We start from the raw sequence: 20,820 nt of genomic DNA on the forward strand, positions 1-20,820 counted from the left end.
AACCCAGCCCTTATTTGTTTATTTTGTTTCCAAGTAGCCAGACTTTCTTTTAATTTTTGAAAGTGGTCTTAAACAGTAATTCTTCAGAATTTTTTAAGCTAATGTGTTATTGTCTATAGCTCCACAGGTTTTATAGTAAGTTATTCAAACTCTGGACTTTGTTGGTAGAGTGTATTTCAGACAGCATGTTTAGATCAACAAAATCACATATTTACCACTTTATTGTCCCAAATGTTTTTCATTATGCTAAAACAAGATTTGCATATTTGCAGCACTGTTGCAAAACATTGAAAAAGTAAGAACAAAGAAACATTTTTGGCTCTTCTATACACCTCCTGAAGTTCATGACCCACCTTTTTGGGGCAGACAGTTTGACGTGTCTCACTCAGGTCTCCTCCTACTCAGTGGCGGTTTGACCCCCTGATCCTCACAGACAAAGTGTTCAGAGAGGTCAGACCACAGAAGGCGCTCTGCACACTGAAAGGATGAAGGCTTTTCACTGGATCGTCCTGTACTGCGCTGCACCCCTGCTGTCTGATGTACAGGGCACATACCACCTCATGGCAGGGGATCCCGAGCTAATGGCTGCTCAGAGTTACGCTCAAACCAGAAATAATGGGCACCCACCGCTCAGGACCCTGAATCCAGCAAGTAAGTCTTTAATTTTTAGTATTCTGGTTTTACACAAAAGTCTAGCAGTGGTGGAATAGGTAGGCTAGGAAAAGAAATACAGCAGCTTACAAACATGTAAGACATTTAAAATATCAGAGAGCAGAGCAACTAGAATTTGACTCCCAAGTTTAGTGGAGTTGACAAAGTACAAGATACTTGAGTGAGCATACTTTGTCCACCGCTCCTTTCTAGCAGTATTATTTTGCTTTTTTCCACAAAAGATTAATGCACATTTTTTGTAGTAAAAATCATTCATTTTTAATATTACAGATATTTCATTCATAAAAATTCATTCTAACAAATAAATTTTACACTCTTCTCAAACACATCCTGCATGAATTCTCAGATCTTGGCTGGGGGTTTCACAAGCTCTGTGCAGACTATAGTAGAGGCTTGTCTGAAACAGCCCGGATGGCTGAATGCACATACTAATAATTTGTCTGTGATCCAAAGTAAACAAAAGAGATTATTGCACAGTATGTTTTACTTACTACACAATGTCAACTTACACAACTTTCCTGTTTACCTTCTACCAACCTACTAATGTTCTCATCACTTTTCCTTTCTGGTGGCCTCGTAGTTCACAGAAGTGACTACACGTATAGAGAAAGGTATCACTACCACTACCAGCCACCAAGGATCCCTCCACCGGTAGTGTATCACCCCTTTCCTCTATCTCCACCAGTGACTTACCACAGACCCCCAGTCCCTATATCACCTTTTCACCACACATTCAAAGGCCCACATATGCATCACATACACAAAGCTCTCTCACCACCACTGGTTCGTCATCCCCAACATGGGATCAAAGACCCGTTCCCTTACAAAGTGAAAGGTCTCTGCCCCTCACCTGTGGTACGCCCTCCAACTGAACCAGAACCGGCAATTCTACCAACCCTGCCAGCGAGTACAGTGCCACCGGTGACCGCTGTGCCGCCAGGGAAGACCACCACTCCTGTGACGCTACCGGTCAGTACCCAAAGCGGCTTCATCACCACCGTCAGTCCTGTGCCGACAGGTAGAATATTACCAGTTAGGTTTGCTTTCCAAACCAACCAATGCTCTTTTTTCAGGTCAGATATTTTAGTTCCATTTCATCAGTGATGTTTATGTAAAGAGGTAAACACTCCAGAAATGATCTAGTTTAATGTATGTGTGTAAAACTGGACTGGCAGGGATTCTAACTGCCATTGACATGCCATTTTTCATGTGTTGGGCATCCTTTTCATTCAGGAAAATGACATGAAAGGATAAAGCATGTCTCTGATGGACTGTTGAATCCCTGAAATGATGCATAGTATGTAAAATAGCATACAATATCATTTTAGAGGAACCACCGCGGCGATGCTCAATTGTTTCATTGAGTGCATCCCAAAGTATTCTTTCTTCTTTTGTGGATGAATAACTACATAATGACCTCAGAGAAAGTACAAATGTTTGTCTGAATAACGAACTGAATTTTTTTTGTATTATATCGATTTAATCCTGCCATGGTTTGATCACAGAGACAGACTCTCAGTGCAGAAGCCGTTCCCTGGACCTGGTCTTCATCATTGACAGCTCTCGCAGCGTGCGTCGAGGAGAGTTTGAGAAGGTTAAAATCTTTCTGGCCAACATAGTCGACACCCTTGAAGTGGGCTCAGATTCCACCAGGGTGGCTGTGGTCAACTACGCCAGCACGGTCAAGACAGAGTTCCTGCTCAAAGACTATTTTAGCAAACTAGACTTGAAGAAAGCCATCTCCCGCATTGAGCCTTTGGCGACTGGCACCATGACCGGCCTCGCCATCAAAACTGCAGCGAATGAAGCTTTCACCGAGCAGTCTGGAGCCCGGCCTCGTTCTAGGAATATCTCCAAGGTGGCCATCATCGTGACAGACGGGAGACCTCAAGACCAGGTGGAAGAAGTGTCTGCTGCAGCCCGGGGAAAGGGTATCGAGATCTACGCTGTCGGGGTGGACCGTGCAGACATGCGATCCCTTCAGCTGATGGCCAGCACCCCTCTGGAGGACCACGTCTTCTACGTGGAGACCTACGGCGTCATCGAGAAGCTCACGTCCAAGTTCAGAGAGACCCTGTGTGGTAGGACAAAGCCGGCCTGCAAGACCTTTTTCCATCATTAAGTCTGGGGGAGGCTTTTATGGGTCATTGACAGTTATTGGTAAAAATGTGAAAAAAGTATTAGAACAGATGGTCTCAGCCCCCGTATGGACTGCAGATGTCGGCTCTAGAACGTGCTTGTAGTCGCCAATTTAAACCCACGGAAAGTCTTAAGACTGTCAGCTTCTCTTTAAAAAGCGAAACGTTTATATGGTGATCATAGATTGATTATTTTTGCAATCAAAGCGTCCCGGTTCTCTGAATTTTTCCTTAGTCTGTGTTGAAAATAATTAAAACGTAGAGTAAAACCTCTCTACAAAACTTTTAAACATTTGGAAAACTGATTAGAAAGCATTCAGATGAACATAACATGATAAGTGAAATCCATCCATATAAGCTGATTTTATTCTTTTTGAAACATAAGAAACATCGAATTTTCAAAGTAAATTTATCAGACACAATGATCAACTATCAAAAACAGTTTGCTAACTTGTGTGACTGCTCTTCAATTACATTCGTGTACTAAAAGACAGATGTTGAAGGTTTGAAATGGATGTTTTGCTGTATTGTTTCTCCATATGTGTGAATTTGTGTGCGTCTGTTCGTTAACTGTCCAAACTGATGTGCTTTGTTATGTTACCTCAGTTGTCCAACACACAGCAGTTCACAGATGCGGTGAAGGTGTTTCCGCCACATGTGTGGTCAACTACAAATATCTTCGAAAAGTTTCCAGTCATACTTTTTTAACTCGTGCATACAGAAAAAAAATCATAAAATTCCAAAATGTGAAGTAAAAAATAGCTTCTATCTTTTTTTAGCATAGTCTTACGTTTCACAAGCTACCCACCTTGCTTGCACGCAAAAAACTGTACCCATGCTGCCATCCCTTAATCCTGGCTTATTCTAGGTGTGGACCCCTGCTCCATGGGACACGACTGCGAACACATTTGTGTCAACAGCAACGCCTCGTATTACTGCAAGTGCCGGAAAGGTTATATCTTGAATGCGGACAAGAAAACATGTTCCCTGAAACGTAAGATCATACTGTGTGGATTCCTGCAGCTCTTTGGTGTCATACTAATGCTCCTCAACAGTTTAAAGACGTGTAGATACCCAGCTTGGATTCTGATCAGGGCTTCATAACACTACAAAAATCCTGAATCTGTAGCAGATGGGTTTTTTTTTTGGACAGTTTACATGAAATTGGTACTTTTCTGCCTTAAAAAGCTTCCATTCATTTAAGCTTTGTTTTGTTCTCCATCAGCAGTCTAGTGGGGGAAAGTGGCGTGGGTGGTGCTCTGTGTGCTTTTTCACTCTCTGCGTGATCTGTTACCCTGATGTGAAATTTGCTTTCTCCCGGCAAAGAGGTGAAGGTCGAGGTGGTGGAGGATCCCTGCAAATGCGAGGCTAGACTGGCTTTCCAGAAGCAGACGCAGGCAGCCATCCAACAGCTCGCAGCCAAGCATATCCAGTCTGTTGTTTCAGATGGATGACAGTTTATTATAAACAGTCTCTGCAGCTGACAGCTGATGGTTTCTTCGTGTTATTATTGTTACTGGTGTTATTGCTCCATTGTATAATTGTCAAAAAAAAAGTCCTTGACTCCTCAAACTTGCTGACGTGACTGGGAGAATAGAGCGTCTTGAGAACACGGTGGGCCGTGCCTGAAACTTTGCACGTAAGTAAGAGTCAGCGGCTTTTTCCTCCATGATTGGTAGTAAAAGGTTCCCACCCACTGGGAGCAATCTGACCTCCTGATTATTTATATTCCGCAGAGCCAGATGACTTTTGTTGCTCCCACAGACTACTGCATCATGGGGAGGAACTTCCTGCGATCCACTCTAACTTCAACCACAGACTGAGAGAAGCAATGACTCACAAATCAACCCCCCAGGTTACTGACTGCTGAGCAACAATGTCTACAAATAAACTTTATTTTAACTTTTTATTGATGATTTTTTCCCCCCCAAATCTACTGTAAATGTTACTTAAACTAAACCCCCAGGAGCATATTAAAATATATAGTAATCTAACATTTCTTTAATCTTTTTTTTCTATTTTGTATAAATGAATATTGTATATATTAGCCTGGTGCTGAATTACACGTAGCCTTAATAAATGTGCAACTTGAATTCAACTAAAAATACGGAATAATGAATATTTTCCCATTTATCAGGTGGTGACACAAACATGTATCATACCATATATATAGTAAAAGATTCCATTAAAATCTAATCTCATATTTGTACATTTGTTGTTGTATTATTTTTGAAATAATATTACATGATGCACTCTATAAAATACATATTTAAAAAAATACAATTACTATCTAAAGATGTAACAGCGTTATAGTAAATTCTTTAAGTAGTAAAATTCTAGCTGATTGACTGAAAGATGGCATTTATTTTGTGAAAATATTTAGGATTATAACTCTGCATTCCAGAATTGTTACAGTTTTTGTAATATTTTTTTTAGTTTAGTTTAATTGTATTTACTTTTCAGTGTATTTTTCCTTGTTTAAGCGAAGCTTTTATTGTTTGGAAATGATTAGTTTCATTGGTTTTAATGTTAGTTTTAGTCTTTTGTAGATGTTACTGTATGGAGGAAATATGCTAGATGTAGGAAAATGAACACAAATGTTACCAAAAAAACCCAGAATTTCTTTGAAAGCAGGTATCTTAATTAAACATGTCTGTTTAAGCCTCACTGCTCACTGCTTACCCAAAAAGATTACTGTAAATGAAGCCTGGCGCTCAATGATTAAAAATCAAAATTAAAATTAAATGTATCAAACTGTCTCTGTAACTCTTCTAAAATTCATTCCAAGTCCTCTCAATGAACATCTATCTTCAAAAACTTGAAGGTATTTGGGAAAACATGTAGATACAAAAGAGTCTCTTACATAACTGTACATTTTTATGGCATACACATATTTCTATGTCAACTTAGAAAGGCAAATATGAAGGTAAAGCGCTAACATTTCTGTTTACAGTGCGCTGTAACACTGTTTGGCTTCACAGAACGGTAAAGATGTGTGGGGTCAGGGGGAAATTAGTTTTTAAACCTCTATTTTTTTTCACTCAGAAACATCTTTGATAGTAACATAACATATAGCAGGATTAAAGTCTACAGTTTACTTCTCTGACTGCTCTGAGTTGAAAACTTTCTGGTTTTGTACCCTGCTATCTTTTACGCTTTGGCTGGTGCCAGAAAAACAACAGACAGAGGTTACCGTGTCACCTCTGGAATGACTCTGCAGCACAGACAACAGAGCTTCTCTGTCTGCGCTGTCTGTGTGAGTCAACATGCCAACGTTTACCTCAGGTCTGCTCTGGATCCTCTCCCTCCCTCCTTTAAGCAGACAGCTGTTTTTGGTTTGTTTGGTATTTCAGTTCATAGTTACCCCCCCCCCCCCCCCCCCCCACACACACACACACACACACACACACACACACACACACACACACACACACACAGGCACACAGAGGTGAGCCCACCAGTGTTTCGGGGGGGGAAAAGATGAATGGGACTCACATGCAACCGAGAAAAGGAAAAGACACTACAACGGATGTCTCTTCAGGAGGTTTAAATAGCAGAATCCTCTGCTTACATTCATTGATTACTCTGTTACTTTAACAGCTGCACATGTCCTCATTGAAATGCTTTTCTCGTGTCTCCTTATAATAAACCGTTTACCGTTTCTCACAAGTGTTAAGCTGGGGATGGTTTAAAGTAACCATATGTGCTCGTCAGAGGTGCAAAGCAGTGAACTCCCTGCTAGGTTTTTATTTTGGGAAGGGAAGTGTGAGGCCACTCTCATATCTACACACTAAATATTAAACAGCTTAGTATAAAACCTGGAAACAGGAAGAGAAGTGAAAATGACCATAATTTTCATGACCGAAAAAATTTGCCATCTGTCTCAGGCTCCAGAAATCAAATCAGCCTCATGGATCAGCCTCAGCCTCTTGTAATCACTAATCCAGACAATAACTGTTTTGTCATTAGAGCAATAACATAAAAAATGGACTTTGACTTGTGTAACAGCCAAATCTCATGATAAACAGTCTGTTCTGTAATTGCGATCGATGTATCTGAATGTATCACAGTGCAGACTGAGAGTTTTACATCAGTTGCACTTCACACGAGCTCCACATTGTCAGCGTTTTTCATCAGACAATTTATTTTAAATCTACATTTCTATATCATGTTTGTGTTGTATGATGCACGCACAGAAAGGTTTATTTTTATGTTGTTTGTTGCCACGGTTGCATTCATTTCTACTTAATTTAAAAATCTGCCAAAATACTCATAAAAGTGTAGACAGCTATATGTACGAATGGCACATATGTTTTACCTTCAGAGTGACTCTGTGCTGTAGTTCACCTTCAATAGGACCCTCTTATTGAAGGTGTGTCTTTCCTGGTTCTGTCAGTTCACAGTGATCTTGGATGTTTTGTGTTAATTCTCTCAGCAAACAGCAACATTTTGGGTGATGAGACTCGGCGGTGCTGAGATTTCTGAACATTATGTTTTCTTCATGATATCGCCGTCGAAATAAAACGGTTAAATCTTAAATAAAATGTGACAATTTAACACATAACCGCAAAGCCAACTTCTTCCTCTTGGATTCCTGTCATGTAATAATTTACAGTCACACTGACGTGAAAATTAGTATATTATATCCGTTTTCTCAGTAGTGTCAACAGACAGTGGCCTACATGCCCTTCCTCTGGTCCAAACTGTTTCTGTTTGATCCGTTTCAACTCGTCCACACAGTCTGGAGATAAATGGGCTGTAAAAGGGAAGTGCACAGCCTCTGAATGACCTTTAGCTCTTAGGGTGTAATTTGTTTTCAGCGGGACAGTTGACTTCTTCACCCTGGACATTCTTCCTTAAAGAATTCCCTTCTTGTTGTTCACTGCAGTGAGAGTTCCCATTGTCTTGTTACTGGTGTTTGGGGTGATTAATAAGCAGTTTTTTTCTTTAAAATATAAAAAAAAACGTCTTTAAAGATATGAAGCCTCTTGTTGGATTTCCTACTCAGATGCTTTTTATAGATATAATCAATATTATTTGCACTAACTGCATCATTTACTTTTTAAATCAAATCTAAGTTGAGTCTGACACCTGCTGTTAGAAAAAGAAAGCACAGTTTGGTTTTCACTCACATGGTGTTTTGTCTTCTGTAACATCCATCCATTTTCCACAACATATCCAATTTAGGTTCACATTAGGGCTCGAGTCTATCCCAGCTGACATCACGGAAGAGGCGGGGTGTATCCAGGACAGATTTCAAATCTATCGCAGAGCTAATACATAGAGACAGACAACCACTCACACCTACAGAAAGCCAGAGTTCCTGTAGAGAAGTCATGGAGACACAGAGAACATGGAAACTCCACACAGCCAGCTGGTGGATTCAAACCCAGGACCTTCTTGTTATTAGGTGATGGTGCAGGTAGATAGTTTGCCCCCTGAGAGGCACAGTAAAACAATAAGAAGATAATCTCTCTTCCACAAATGTGTGTACACATGAAAAATCAAGAAAAACAGAGAAAGCTGTAGTTTAGTAGTTATTATGAGCAAAGAAAATAATATAGGAAAGGTGCATTTCTACGACAACTAAATGAAGAAAATGGGAGAGAGAGGAGAACAGATGGAGAAAGGTTAGTAAGGAGGGGGTGAGGGCATCTATGAAGAGGATGGAAAGGGGACAGGCAGGTGGTCCTGATGGCACACCAGTGGATTTTTAACAGGTTGTTTAATGCGATTATTGGGAGCGATCGGATGCCTGAGGAATGAGGAAGGTGTACTGGGACCAGTTTTCAAGAACAGGGATGATGTGTAGAGCTGTAGTAACAACAGAGGGATACATGAGCCATACCATGAAGACATGGCAAAGTATTATTAAAGGTATGTTAAGAGGACAGGTGACAATCAGTGAGCTGGTTTCATAATGTGAAAGAGCACTACGGATGCAACGTTTGCTTTGAGAATGTGATGGAGACATACAGAGATGGTGCTTCACTGTGGCTTTGTCGCTCTAAAGAAAGCATGTCATGGGGCGCCAAGAGATGAGCTGCGGTACTAGATGAGGAATTCAGGAGTGACAGATAAATATGTCAGAGTGGTACAGGACATGTATGAGGACAGCGAGACTGTGGTGGGGTGTGCAGTAGGACAGACAGGTTCAAGGTGGGGGTGGTATTACATGAGGGAGATGCTCTGAGAAGCTTCAGAAAGTGGTGACGGACAGGCTGACAGATGAGGTCAGGCAGGAGTCTCTGTGGACAATGCTGTTTGTAGATGTCAAATCTGTAGTGAGAGTAGGGAAGAAGAAGAGGAATGAAAGTCAAGCAGAAGACCTGTTTGTGAATGATAGAGTAGAGACAGCGAAAGTAAATGAGTTTCTATACCTTGGATCAACCGTCCAAAGCAATGATTAGTGCACAAGACAGACAAAGTTGATGGTTTGGACATGTATAGAAGATAGAGATTAGATGAAGGATGTTGGCTTTATAAGGAGCTGCCAGGCAGGAGGGAAAGAGGAAGAGCATAGAGAATGGTGCTTCGTAGTATTCAAAACAATGAAAACGATTTTTTATTTTATTTTTTCTTACTAATAAAGGTTTTAAAACTTTATTCGTGTTTAGTACCATGAACCCTCACTGATCTACGCCGACATGTGAACCACGCTATGATTGGACAGTTTGTAGTGCAACGTCACATCCGCAGGTGAAAAACAAGAAAACCTTTCGCACACATGGAGGAGAATAATTCCCAGATACTCGAAAACGCCCACGCTGAGTTTAAAAGGGAGAATTTTAAAATGGCAGAAGAGCTGTACACAAAGTTTATTTCTTCCTGCTTACAGTCCAGGTATCGTCATTTTATTCTGGAGACGCTAAAGGCTAGCTGTTGTCGTTTATAACATGGTGGTGTTACGACACATTCTGTTACACATTAAATTTTGTGACCCGTTGTCGCTAACTGCTAGCTAATTTCAGTTCCCTTCCTCTCTCTCATGTTCACATTTAACTGTAGCCATGATTTTAAAAGGGGGTTTTAACTGTGTTATATTTGAACAGGGAATGTGAAGTAAGCAGTTTAGCAACTGCTTATAACAACCGCGGGCAGATAAAGTACCTCCGGGTGGACTTTCGTGAAGCGGTGGATGACTACACCTCTGCGACACAAGCTGACAGCCAGTTTGAAGTGCCTTTCTACAACAGAGGACTAATTCATTATAGATTAGGTAAGAAGAAGCAACAATTAAGCGACAGACAGCTCGCAGCAGCAAGCCAGTTCACATCAACAGCCAAAAAACCCCACCTCAGCTTCCGCCCATTACCTTCAAAATAAATGTCTTTTTCTCTGCTTCGTTTTTATTAACCTCTGTAGGTCCTATTTGAAAACAGTCCACTAACATTGTATACCATATAAAGAAATATAAGCACACACTGTGTATTTATATGTGTGAGGTCAACATATAGGTTGAACATCTCCATTATAGCAGACTTGCCTGTGTTTCCTCATAATCATCATCTGAAACACAGATGACACTACGTCTATTAGAAGAATGACATTACTCCTTCCAATTGCGTTGAAAAGGTGTTTTAAACTATTTTGGCTAGACAGTATTTATGATACAAGTACAAGTCAGGTTTTTAGATCCAATCATAGCACAGAAACAGCTGTTATCAAAGACTCACAGAGAGTTTTGTGTTTCCGGTAGTACATTTAGATCTGCAAAAATAAAAGCTCGGAGGTTCCTCCGTTCTTGGTCCATTATTCTGACATGCTCCTGCTTGGTATTATCATGAAGGATCATTATATATCCTATCACTTTTATGCATATGATACACAGCTGTACCTACCTATTTATCACCCTTTTCTCTGAAACACTTTGAAAAAGACAGGAGCCATGTTATCATTTTGATCTCAGTTTCGATCGCTAATTAGCATAATGTGCTTTCTACGTTTAAATATATATCAATAGTTAGAAAAATATCATCTCAAACTGACTCTTAGAAATGGGTCCGTGCATTCATATCGAGTAGGTTAGACTACTATAACGCTCTATTTGTAGGATTATCCAAATCATTAGTAGGACAACATAAACTCTTTCAGAATCTGGCAGCCAGAACACTTACACGTATACACAAATTTTAACATATTGTCACAAAATGTGGCTTAAAAAGAGATGTGATGATCTGTGGATGGCTGCACCTCCACTGAAAACTAAAGATGATTACAAGAAAGGACAAAGACAGCAAAGGCAAAAGACATTGTATATAAGAATAAATGCAAGACAGTAGAAACAGTAAAGGCTTCTGAAATCGTCAACTGTTATCCTGTAACTGTTTGGTGCTTTCTTTTCTATGACACCAGATGGAGCTGTGTATTTGCACTTGCACAACCCTTGTGCTTTTACTGCTGACTCTTTAAAATCCAGCCTAGAAGTTTATTATAAAAGATACCCTTATATTTAATATGTATTTACAATTTTTATTATCTTACAGGCTTTTTTGACGATGCCAAGAGTGATTTCCAGCAGGCATTAAAGCTCAACCCGGATTTTGAAGATGCCAAAGTGAGCCTTCAACAGACACTTCTGGACCAGGAGCACAAGATAAACAGGGGATACTGACAGCTTCTGAACCTACATGTCACGTGTAACCTCTAATCCTGCTGATAACAAAATGTACACCAGTGCACTTAATATCACTAATTGTCCAACTGTTTTTATTCGCTTGTCATTTTTTTGTTTTTAAATATAAAATCATTTGCACAAAGAAAGACAGAGCTGAAAATCAGAGGATAATTGATCTGATGAAGCAGACGTCCCACTGGATCAGGGGTCACAGATGATGGATTTTTTTTTTAAGAAGAGCATTAATATTCCTTTTTCACACCGACTCAAGCTCCTCTCAGTTAGTTAAAAATTGATATCCCTTTATAAAGGGCCGTATAAGACTGAGACTGGACACTGCAGACTTATCGACCCATCAGGTGAAAGCTTGATAAATGTTGAAGCCCCCTGTTGAAGGTTGTAGGAGAGGCTTTGTGACTTTAAATGAACCCTAATCAGAAGCTGACATAAAATAATAATGAGGAATGTCTCAGCTGCATAAAGCACACTTTGTGTCCTAAATTGAAGCTCAGACACAGCTTAAGTTTTAATACAAGGTGATGTGGTTTTAAAGGAAGGAAGTCAGCAAATATAGAAACAACAAACATACACAGAAGACAATATAAATATAATATAGACAAATGTAAATAGAATCACAAATCAATGACAATAAATTTTTTAATGACACATGTCTGTCTCGCGCTTGCTTATTCACACAAATACAGATTTTGTGATGTCCTACGAGAAGCAAAGGCATCATAAGTGGAGCCTCCCCACAGTGAGTGAGGCAGGAAGCATCACTGATGCGTTTCACCTGTGCAGAGGTGATTACCTGCTGTATAAAACAGCTGCTGACGCCTGAATGAAGCAGTCAGCTCTTTTGCGTCAGAGCTGGTTTGTTGGTGGTAGGTCTTGCTTGGGGTTTCAATGCCAAGCTCTGGTTGTGGTTGGTTTCAGTAAATTTTTGTTTTTGCATGGTTACATTGACACTGCGACATGTGGCGGCTTAAAAACATGTAAGTTTAAGTTAAGTCTTGTTTAGTTTTCTGACAGTTACTCTAATTTTTCTAAAATGTGCATTTTTTTTTTCTCCCTCTTCAAGTTTATTATGGAACTTGATGGCTGCAGTAATTGTTTTAGGTCAAGCATGGCCAAATACGAAGCTCGCTTCACAGTCAAGTAAGACTAACTCGTTAAACTGCTCCAGATCAAATTGAGGCTACACTACCTGACCATCGTCTTCTTTCACAGGCAGTGGTTTAAAGGCAGACTGTTTAGGAAATCTAATGAGGCTGTCAATGGACGAGGCTTTAGCAGTGGGGAACCAGCTTGTAGTGGAAGCCATCAGTGAGTTAAAGGGCTAATTGGGAACAGGCTGTGTCATTGCTTTGAGAAGAGATCCCTCATGTTTGCATGTCATCTCCAGATGGCACCCAGTGTGTCTTGTTGACACCCACCTTGGCTGCTCAGTGTGGGTACAGCATGGAGTCTGACCCCTGGGGTAACACAAGAATCTACATGTCTCTGATGGGCTGCTTTGTGGACAACAAGGTATGTTGAGCTGAGGTGGAACTTTTTTCTTTCCAAACATTACAAATTTAAATATCACCTAGATTTTACTCCAACCTTCCATTTTGCAAATGAGTACAGGTAATAGTGTATCAGGAACAGACTTTCAGGGGGAACTAACTGCTTACACTTCTCTTATAGGATGATGCAACATTTAAAATTGGCTTGAAACTCCAAATGTACAGCCAGAGGCCATCAGATGTGGTAACTCATGAAGTGAATCAAACGTGCAGCTACACTCGCTGGGCCCCTAAAGAGATTCTCTGTGACAGGAACTACATGGAAGTGGGTTACGTAACACTGCCAGGTTTACTTTAATACTTATGCCCTTCAAACTCTTCAATTAGCTTTGTCTTGTCTTCTAGGTGTCAAACTACTTGATGAAAGCTAATCCACAAACTAAGCGGCCGGCTCAGGATCAAAATGTTGACTCATATCTGCTTGAGGTGCCTAGATTATAGAGTTAAGAAAATTACTAAATGCAATCCAATGAAGGCTCAAAATGTTCCATTTTGCTGCAGGACTCTGGTGCATCACATGGTATCTGGAAGATGACATTTTTCACCCCTGAACCAGTGGTAATGGTGCCAAGGGAGGCTGAACAAGCTGGCTACAGTGCAATGACTACCTCTAACAGACTGATTATGCGAAGCCCTTACAATACACCAGAGACCTTCTCAGAGGATGTAAGGATTACTTCATAATGGATAATTATTTCTGGTAATTAAAACTGACCGTAAAGTCCATATATTTTTTTTAATTATTTTTCCTTAAGGTGGCTGGAATCCCCATGGAAGTCTTCAAGGTGAGCGTCTACAACAAGGCAGAAAGTGGTCTGGGTATTGTGAACTTGGCAGCAGCTTGTCCCACAGGTGAGCATCAAACCTTCTTCACAGTAAGCATTAAAGTGTAGAATTGTCAAGAAGTTGCTTCCTCTCTTCTAGGGGGCGTACTCTTCACTGAGAGTGTGATCTCTTGGTACGTCCCTCGCCGCATGACCCCTCTAATGGACGGCACATTCAGAATTGTAGAGATGCACATGGGCATCAATGGGCAGAGGCTGGATAGGTCTCAGATGGCTGCGAGAGGGTACACACTATCCACCACAGACTTTCACATTGTTGCCGAGATCCCAGTGGGCTCACCCGATGGTTACTACAAGGTCTGGAAATCTACCTCAACATGCGACTTGTGTGTTTGTATGTGCGTTTTATTAAAATGCTATAAATAATTGCAGAGTCATGCCCCAGAATACCAGTACTATGTCACCTACACTGTGGAGCCAATGCTCGAGGTACTCTGGAGGGCGGATGGGACCCAAGATGATATAAAATACAAGGTTTTGTTCCCCATTACAACGCCTCTGATGCCCAGACCTCCCCAAGTGGAAGATTGTAAGTCCCACTTAAAAGTAAAGAACTGAAAGTCGAGCCTGCAGAAAAAGCCTAAACGTGTGGCTTGTTCCTCAGATACGGTTCCAGAGGACGGTGTGTTTAGCGTCATGTTGGGGGGCTTCTTTCATGATGTGGAGCTGAAGAACATCACCTTTGTTACTGGTGTTCTCACTGTGGAGGAGAGCAATGCCAGAGGCCTGATTGTCCAGGAGCACATCTACACCAATGGCACAAAGGGCTTCTCTTTACAAGTGTCCTTCAATGCCGATGTTGTCCTGAAGACCGTATGTGGCCAAATATTGGAAATTGCACTAAAGATTGTATTCCAACTGCCAACATAACTTTTTTTTTCTCCCCCCCTTAAGAATCCCGAACCCTTGGTTACAACCTACTCTCTCCCTTTGACCGTTGGGCTGATCATCCTGCCTGATGGAACTTCCTTTGCTCATGAGGTGACACTGCAGGCGTCTCTGCAGGATGTTGGTGAGACTCTTTTCTAGAATTGCACATTGAGCTTTGAACTCCAGATTGACTTTTCTTTCCCTTGCAGTGCTGCCTGCACTTACTGGCACCTGTGATCAGAAGCACTTTTACGTCAGGGTGACATATGGCAGTCAAGACCGTAATTTTGAGACCGCGGTTGGAATGCGACAGCTAACCCCCGACCTGGCTAAAGCCTACAAGCTGCAGGAAAACCGCACACACTTGATCCTCAGAGTGCCCTACAATGCCCAAGACTCAAACTTTGAGGTGTATATAACATGACTCTTTGAAAACCTTCCAAGCACAGACCGGAAAAGCCCTGTAAATGCCAGTCTCCTTAGGATCCGAATTAAATGTGCTCTGAACATTTTCTTGCAGCTGGTTTCCTCAGTTTCCATCCAAGCCAGACTTGACATCGTGCTCTGGGAACCAAACAATCAGTGGGTGCTTGGTGACCTCTCCCTGGCCTGCAGCTTTCCCTTGATGACAACTAGTAAGATTTGATCACTTAAACTACTCATTAAAATAACAAACACAATCATAATAATGTCTACTTTCTTCAGAATGCTATCCTAATGGAACAATAACAGCAGTGGCTGTGAAGCTGGAATCTGTGCCCAGTCTCGTCCCGAGTCAGCTAACATTGAAGGACCGGTCTTGTAGACCAGTTTTCAGCAACGATCGCTTTGCCCACTTTTCTTTCTCTGCAGATTCATGTGGAACAAGTAGAACAGTACGTTTACAGACCTTTATCAGTTGAAAGTGCCTTTTGGGAAATGTGTTAATCAACTTGTGTTTTTTGTTTTAAGTTCTTTGACAACTACATGGTTTATCAAAATGAGATCAGCCTGTATCATAAGGTGACAGCAAAAACCTCACCTGCTGAACCTGGGTACAGGTAGGTAGACCTGACCAGTGAGTTATCCTGATGAACTGCTGATTCAAAGTTTAAAATGTGGTGGTTTGTTTTTTTTTGTTTTTTTTTCTCCCCCATCCTGTTTAGGCAAACCATCTACTGCTACTACATGGTCAACAAAACACAAACTGTTGCATTCAGTCACAAACCAAGGAGCGATGATCCTAGAGCAGAAATTGGGACAGGGCTGCTAATGGTGCAAATGAGGCAAGCCCAGGGTAAGTCTGACAGTCGGTTTGCTACAAGGTGGAGAATTTGACATCTGTTCTCTTTAGGTGTATACACTGCCTTAGAGTTCTAATTGAGCTTCTCTTCCAGATGCTGCTTATCAGCACTTTTACAAAGCTGAAGATTATCCACTGAAGAAATACCTGAGAGACCCCCTGTTTTTTGAGGTGGTGCTGATGCAGTCAACAGACCCCCAGTTGGAGCTCATCGTGGAAAACTGCTGGGCTACTCTTCAAGAAGACAGGACATCTGTACCCCAATGGGACATCATTGTGAACAGGTGATGGCATAAGTAAATGCCAAAGTGGAAAATCTCCACTACTTCAACTATGTAGTCCAGCTAACTTTGCCATAGTCTAGAGTGGGTGGTTAATTCACTTGGAAAATGAGTCTTCATGGTACATTTAAATTATATATTCTTCTCACTAGTTGTGAGAATCGCGATGACACCCATGTGACAGTCTTCCATCCAGTTAAGGATAATATTGCCATGCCATCCCACGTCAAACGCTTCTCTATGAGGATGTTCACCTTCACCAATAACAACGAAGTTCTGAGAGATCAGGTGATTCAGGCAATCTAGTCATAGGGCTGTCTAATGCAATACTGTATCAATGTGTGCTTAACCTTCCAGTCTCCCCACAGATCTATGTGCACTGTGATGCAGTGATTTGTAATACAAATGGCCCACCAGATGGCATCTGCAGAGGCCAGTGTGTGCATCCCACAGGCACAAAGGGCACTAAATTTCAAGGACTCAAAGGTGCTAAAAGGGGTAAGTGTTAATGGTGTAAGTAAGACTGGGACAAACTTGAAGTGCAGTTGGTGACTTTTTCTTTCCCATTTGCAGAGCAAAGAAGTACAGAGTCAACCCACCAATGGCAGCTCTCCTCTGGACCCATCCTACTTTCAAATTGATATTTCAATAAAAATAAATCTTAAGCTATATGGTGTCTAAGCTTTTCAATTTGTAAGCTGGGTCATGACTGTTGTAGATGCAGGCCTCAAGTTCTAAACTGGTCTGACATCTTTAACTGGCTATAACAAGGCCTCAAATGTAAACGTATCAGTTGAATTAAAACGATGCCGCTTGAATTTGCATATTGCACTTGTCTGAACTCAGTGTTCAGACAAAAGGGCATTGAAATGTGAAGTAAACTGCATGGTGTAGTGTCATGGGCTGAGCTTCACATGAAGCATTAGGCTTAAATTACTTGTACAGCATTGCTAAAACTTTCCAAAGGGTGTAGTAACTGTTCATAAATGCAATACTCTGTGGATGGGGTGCTCAATTCACAACCCAGTGTGGCTGAGTCAACTTCGTCTTTCTAGCTGACATCTTGCTGTTTCCCATGGCTCGTAAATGCTGAGTGATTAGTGACTGTGAAAATGGTACAGACTGTGGTTAATGCAGAACAAAGTATTCAATTGTGCTACTATGGCATATTACAGAACTTCTGTAGTTGAGCAAGTTCATCTAACAGAATTGCTTCTCATCATAATCATATTTTAGTGACAATGCATTTGTGCACCTTCATAGCTTTTAATTTGTCTGTGCAAACTTCTATACTTTAAACTAATCACCTGTAAATTATGATGGCAATTAAGCTACAATTTTGTGGTTTGATAATTCTGTTTAATCCTATAGTTTAAGTGGCTTGGAGGGGTAAAAAGTCTTTAATCAGATCTTAATGAAATAAAATTGCTCTTGATATTCACTAATTTGAGAATCAACTCGTCAAGGGTTAAAATTGCACCGCAAATCAAATTGGTTTCATTTTTATAATCCAGTTTTCACAAAAGGCAGCTTATGGTTGCCACAGATCAGATGTTGTCATAGTCCTTTAATTTATGTAGTCTTGTATAGATGCGCCATAAAATCACACCCTCACCCATAAACTTCTAATTGAAATGTAAGTGTATAGAGCACAACTCAAAATGCATGTGGAATAAGGACAATCACTGGCTACAGGGAAAGCCATAAATTGCTTTGACAAAACTTTTATGGACAAACTAAAGTACTTTGCTTGCTCTGACTGCCAGAAAGTGGAGTCAGCATCCATCTTGTGCTTCCAGGGAAGAAGGAGACGACACATTTACAGCAACACCGGCTCAGACGCCCCCGCACAGAAGTGGCTTGAGCAGATGGAGATAAGATAAGATAACCTTTATTAGTCCCACACGTGGGAAATTTGTTTTGTCACAGCAGGAAGTGGACAGTGCAAAAGTTATGAGGCAAAAATTAGAATACAATAAGAATAAATACAGTACACAACTGTACAGAATAGAATAAAATAAAATACTATATACAGTAGAATAAAATAAAATAAATATACAATAAGATAAAAATAGAATACAAATACAAATAATAATGAATGAGTGCTGACGGAAAGCATCTTCTTTAACCAGATATGTCCTTCAACATGCATATCAAACAAATATGTAGGACTGCTTTCTTGCATTTGTGCAATATCTCTAAAATTAGAAACATTTATGACAGTAGGCGGGACTACTGTAATTGATATTACAAGGCTAAAAACTAACAGAAAAGCCTTTGGTTGATTCCAAATGCTTCTGTGAGAGCATATTTCTCTCATATTAGCTCTTATTAATTGATCCTTCAGCTTTCCAGCTTTTCTCTTCTGTGGAATGCTCTCTCTACTTTTAAGATTGGGTTTAAAACTTTCTTTTAAAGCATATAGTTAGGATGGGTTCAGGTGACCCCGAATCCTCCATTAGTTACACTGCTAATGACCTGGGCTTCTGGGGGCATCCCATGATGCTCTGAGTATTTGTTCTTCGCTCTGTGTGTTTAAGATAAGATAAGATAACTCTTTATTGTCATTGCACAGTCATACATAGTACAATAGTACAATGAAATTGGAAAACTGTCCTTTGTCGGCACTACATGTAACACAACACGACACGATACGACACATCACAACGCAACACAAACAACACAACACAGTATAATAACTTAGTAATAAAAAAGAAGAAGAAGTGTATGTGTATTGCACACTGTTATTATTGCACATTAATTATTATTGCACCTTGTTATAAATATAAATATTATTATTATTATTATTAACCCTAACCCCCCCCCCCCCCCCAAAAAAAGTCCAGGTAGGTATCCAGTCAGGTCAGCTATTTGCATCGATCAGGGCTATTGCCCTGTTCTAAAAGCTGTCCTTGAGTCTATTTGTTTGGGACCTCAGCAGCCTGAACCTCCTGCCAGACGGCAGCAGCTTAAACACCCCGTGTCCTGGGTGTGTACCGTCCCGTAGAATGCTGCGTGCCCTCTTGAGACAGCGAGTGCTGTACAGGTCCTTCAGGGAGGGAAGAGGATGTCCAATGATTTTTTGGGCCATATTGATGACCCTCTGGAGTGCCTTTCTGTGTGCTGTGGTGCAGCTGGAGAACCACACACCGATGCAATATGTCAGTACACTTTCAATGGAGCAGTGGTAGAAGACGGTCAGCAGCTCCTTCTTCAGGTCCATTTTTCTGAGGATTCTCAGAAAGTGGAGACGCTGTTGGGCTTTCTTTAAAACCGCAGAGGTGTTAGAGCTCCATTGGAGGTCTGTGTCTATGTGCACACCCAGAAACTTGAAACTGGAGACCCTTTCCATGCACTCCCCGTTGATGCTGACAGGCTGCAGCTCAGACTTCCTCCTTCTGAAATCAACTACCAGTTCTTTTGTCTTGTTGGTATTGAGGTCTAGGTTGTTATCGACACACCAATCTGACAGCCTCTGAACTTCAGCTCTGTACGCCGTCTCATCTCCCCCTGAGATGAGCCCCACCACAGTGGTATCATCTGCAAACTTGATGACTGTGTTGTCTGGGTGGGAACTAACAGTAATGTGTGTACAGAGTGTACAGTAGGGGACTCAGTACACAGCCTTGTGGAGAGCCGGTGTTAAGGCTGAGGGCTGAGGAAAGATGATGCCCCACTCTAACTCTCTGTACACGGTCTGAGAGGAAGTCTCTGATCCAGCGGCAGGTGGTAGAAGGAAGTCCAATTTCCAGCAGTTTAACTATTAGTCTGTCCGAGAGTATTGTATTGAAAGCAGAGCTAAAGTCAACAAAGCGCAGCCTGGCGTAACGGCCCTGCACTTCCAGGTGAGAGATGGTGGTGTGGAGCGTTGTAGCACTGGTCGACTGCTCAAGAAAGCAGAGTACTCCGTTTGATTTAATTAGCTTCATTTACCATTCAGGAGCTGCTGAATGTCATTTAAAAAAATAAATAAATTCCAGAGTATCTATTTATGAAGAAATATTTTGAAGTGGAAAAATGCACCCACCACACTACAGAAATCCTAGTTAATGCCTCTGAAAATATGTGTGGAAATTGTTCCTGTGGGCTGTAAAATGAGTCACTTTATACTGATGCATTTCGAAGACAACTACAAATATTTATTGGGCTTTCTAAAGTACAAAAGCAACTTTAAATTATTAAGATTCTAATCAGTCTTTTGGCTACTTTAGGCACCACGTTAGATCTTTCATTTGCATCCTCTGTCATACACTAACATTCTGGTCTTCCTCCTGCCTGACAGAGCAATTTGTCTCCAAGCTAAGCTGTCCTCCAATCATGTCTCGTCTGGCACCCCCCAATGAAAATATTGGCACCTTCATTTCTCCAGCTTTGACTGGAGTTTTCGTGAGTGCCACCATCTCAAAACCACACGTCTCTCCATATCATAAACCTTTCATTTGTCTTTTAAGACACATGGTCACTAGTATTCCTCTTGTGAATGCACACTCACCTCTGCAAGAATCCTTAACCCAAAGAGGTACATTGAATTATGACTTCTCACATAA

General features: G+C 41.0%; 3 protein-coding genes across 5 annotated transcripts; all 3 read left to right on the forward strand.

Moving 5' to 3' along the window:
• Nucleotides 1-422: 422 nt before the first annotated feature.
• Nucleotides 423-5,560, forward strand: matn3a (matrilin 3a). 3 transcript variants are annotated; one of them, XM_085382934.1, is made up of 7 exons: nt 423-651; nt 1,550-1,690; nt 2,178-2,753; nt 3,679-3,804; nt 4,137-4,234; nt 4,383-4,449; nt 4,547-5,560. In XM_085382934.1, exons 1-6 carry the CDS (start codon nt 486-488, stop codon nt 4,437-4,439), a joined length of 1,164 nt encoding a protein of 387 aa, XP_085239060.1. In that variant the 5' UTR covers nt 423-485; the 3' UTR covers nt 4,440-4,449; nt 4,547-5,560. The 3 variants fall into 3 exon arrangements, with proteins under 3 accessions (XP_085239060.1, XP_085239059.1, XP_085239061.1); XM_085382933.1 differs by having other exon boundaries at nt 1,253-1,690; nt 4,547-5,558; XM_085382935.1 differs by lacking the exon at nt 1,550-1,690 and having other exon boundaries at nt 4,547-5,558.
• A 3,941-nt stretch (nt 5,561-9,501) lies between these two features.
• ttc32 (tetratricopeptide repeat domain 32) lies at nt 9,502-12,093 on the forward strand. The gene is made up of 3 exons (XM_085382697.1): nt 9,502-9,653; nt 9,863-10,029; nt 11,297-12,093. The coding sequence occupies exons 1-3, from the start codon at nt 9,538-9,540 to the stop codon at nt 11,422-11,424; spliced, it is 411 nt and encodes a 136-aa protein (XP_085238823.1). The 5' UTR covers nt 9,502-9,537; the 3' UTR covers nt 11,425-12,093.
• Nucleotides 12,094-12,238: 145 nt separating this feature from the next.
• zpax1 (zona pellucida protein AX 1) lies at nt 12,239-16,939 on the forward strand. Its single transcript, XM_085382696.1, has 20 exons — nt 12,239-12,585; nt 12,658-12,753; nt 12,833-12,957; nt 13,117-13,260; nt 13,341-13,421; nt 13,497-13,661; nt 13,751-13,847; nt 13,920-14,137; nt 14,213-14,369; nt 14,445-14,653; nt 14,735-14,852; nt 14,920-15,119; nt 15,231-15,345; nt 15,416-15,585; nt 15,662-15,750; nt 15,856-15,986; nt 16,087-16,276; nt 16,426-16,561; nt 16,642-16,771; nt 16,847-16,939. Exons 1-20 carry the CDS (start codon nt 12,525-12,527, stop codon nt 16,912-16,914), a joined length of 2,700 nt encoding a protein of 899 aa, XP_085238822.1. The 5' UTR covers nt 12,239-12,524; the 3' UTR covers nt 16,915-16,939.
• Nucleotides 16,940-20,820: the final 3,881 nt, after the last annotated feature.

Source organism: Rhamphochromis longiceps, linkage group LG15, assembly GCF_057381845.1.
Source record: "Rhamphochromis longiceps isolate RC_006_pf linkage group LG15, R_longiceps_female_GT1.1, whole genome shotgun sequence".
NCBI lineage: Eukaryota > Metazoa > Chordata > Actinopteri > Cichliformes > Cichlidae > Rhamphochromis > Rhamphochromis longiceps.

Excerpts from the sequence above, each read along its gene's own strand:
- matn3a (XM_085382933.1), top strand. The coding sequence starts at position 486 with ATGAAGGCTTTTCACTGGATCGTCCTGTACTGCGCTGCACCCCTGCTG. Across the intron at positions 652-1,252 it reads CAGGACCCTGAATCCAGCAA|TTCACAGAAGTGACTACACG; the intron begins GTAAGTCTTTAA and ends GTGGCCTCGTAG. Across the intron at positions 1,691-2,177 it reads CGTCAGTCCTGTGCCGACAG|AGACAGACTCTCAGTGCAGA; the intron begins GTAGAATATTAC and ends GTTTGATCACAG.
- zpax1 (XM_085382696.1), top strand. The coding sequence starts at position 12,525 with ATGGCTGCAGTAATTGTTTTAGGTCAAGCATGGCCAAATACGAAGCTC. Across the intron at positions 14,138-14,212 it reads CACCCGATGGTTACTACAAG|AGTCATGCCCCAGAATACCA; the intron begins GTCTGGAAATCT and ends AAATAATTGCAG. Across the intron at positions 15,751-15,855 it reads CCTGCTGAACCTGGGTACAG|GCAAACCATCTACTGCTACT; the intron begins GTAGGTAGACCT and ends CATCCTGTTTAG.
- ttc32 (XM_085382697.1), top strand. The coding sequence starts at position 9,538 with ATGGAGGAGAATAATTCCCAGATACTCGAAAACGCCCACGCTGAGTTT. Across the intron at positions 9,654-9,862 it reads TCTTCCTGCTTACAGTCCAG|GGAATGTGAAGTAAGCAGTT; the intron begins GTATCGTCATTT and ends ATATTTGAACAG. Across the intron at positions 10,030-11,296 it reads ACTAATTCATTATAGATTAG|GCTTTTTTGACGATGCCAAG; the intron begins GTAAGAAGAAGC and ends ATTATCTTACAG.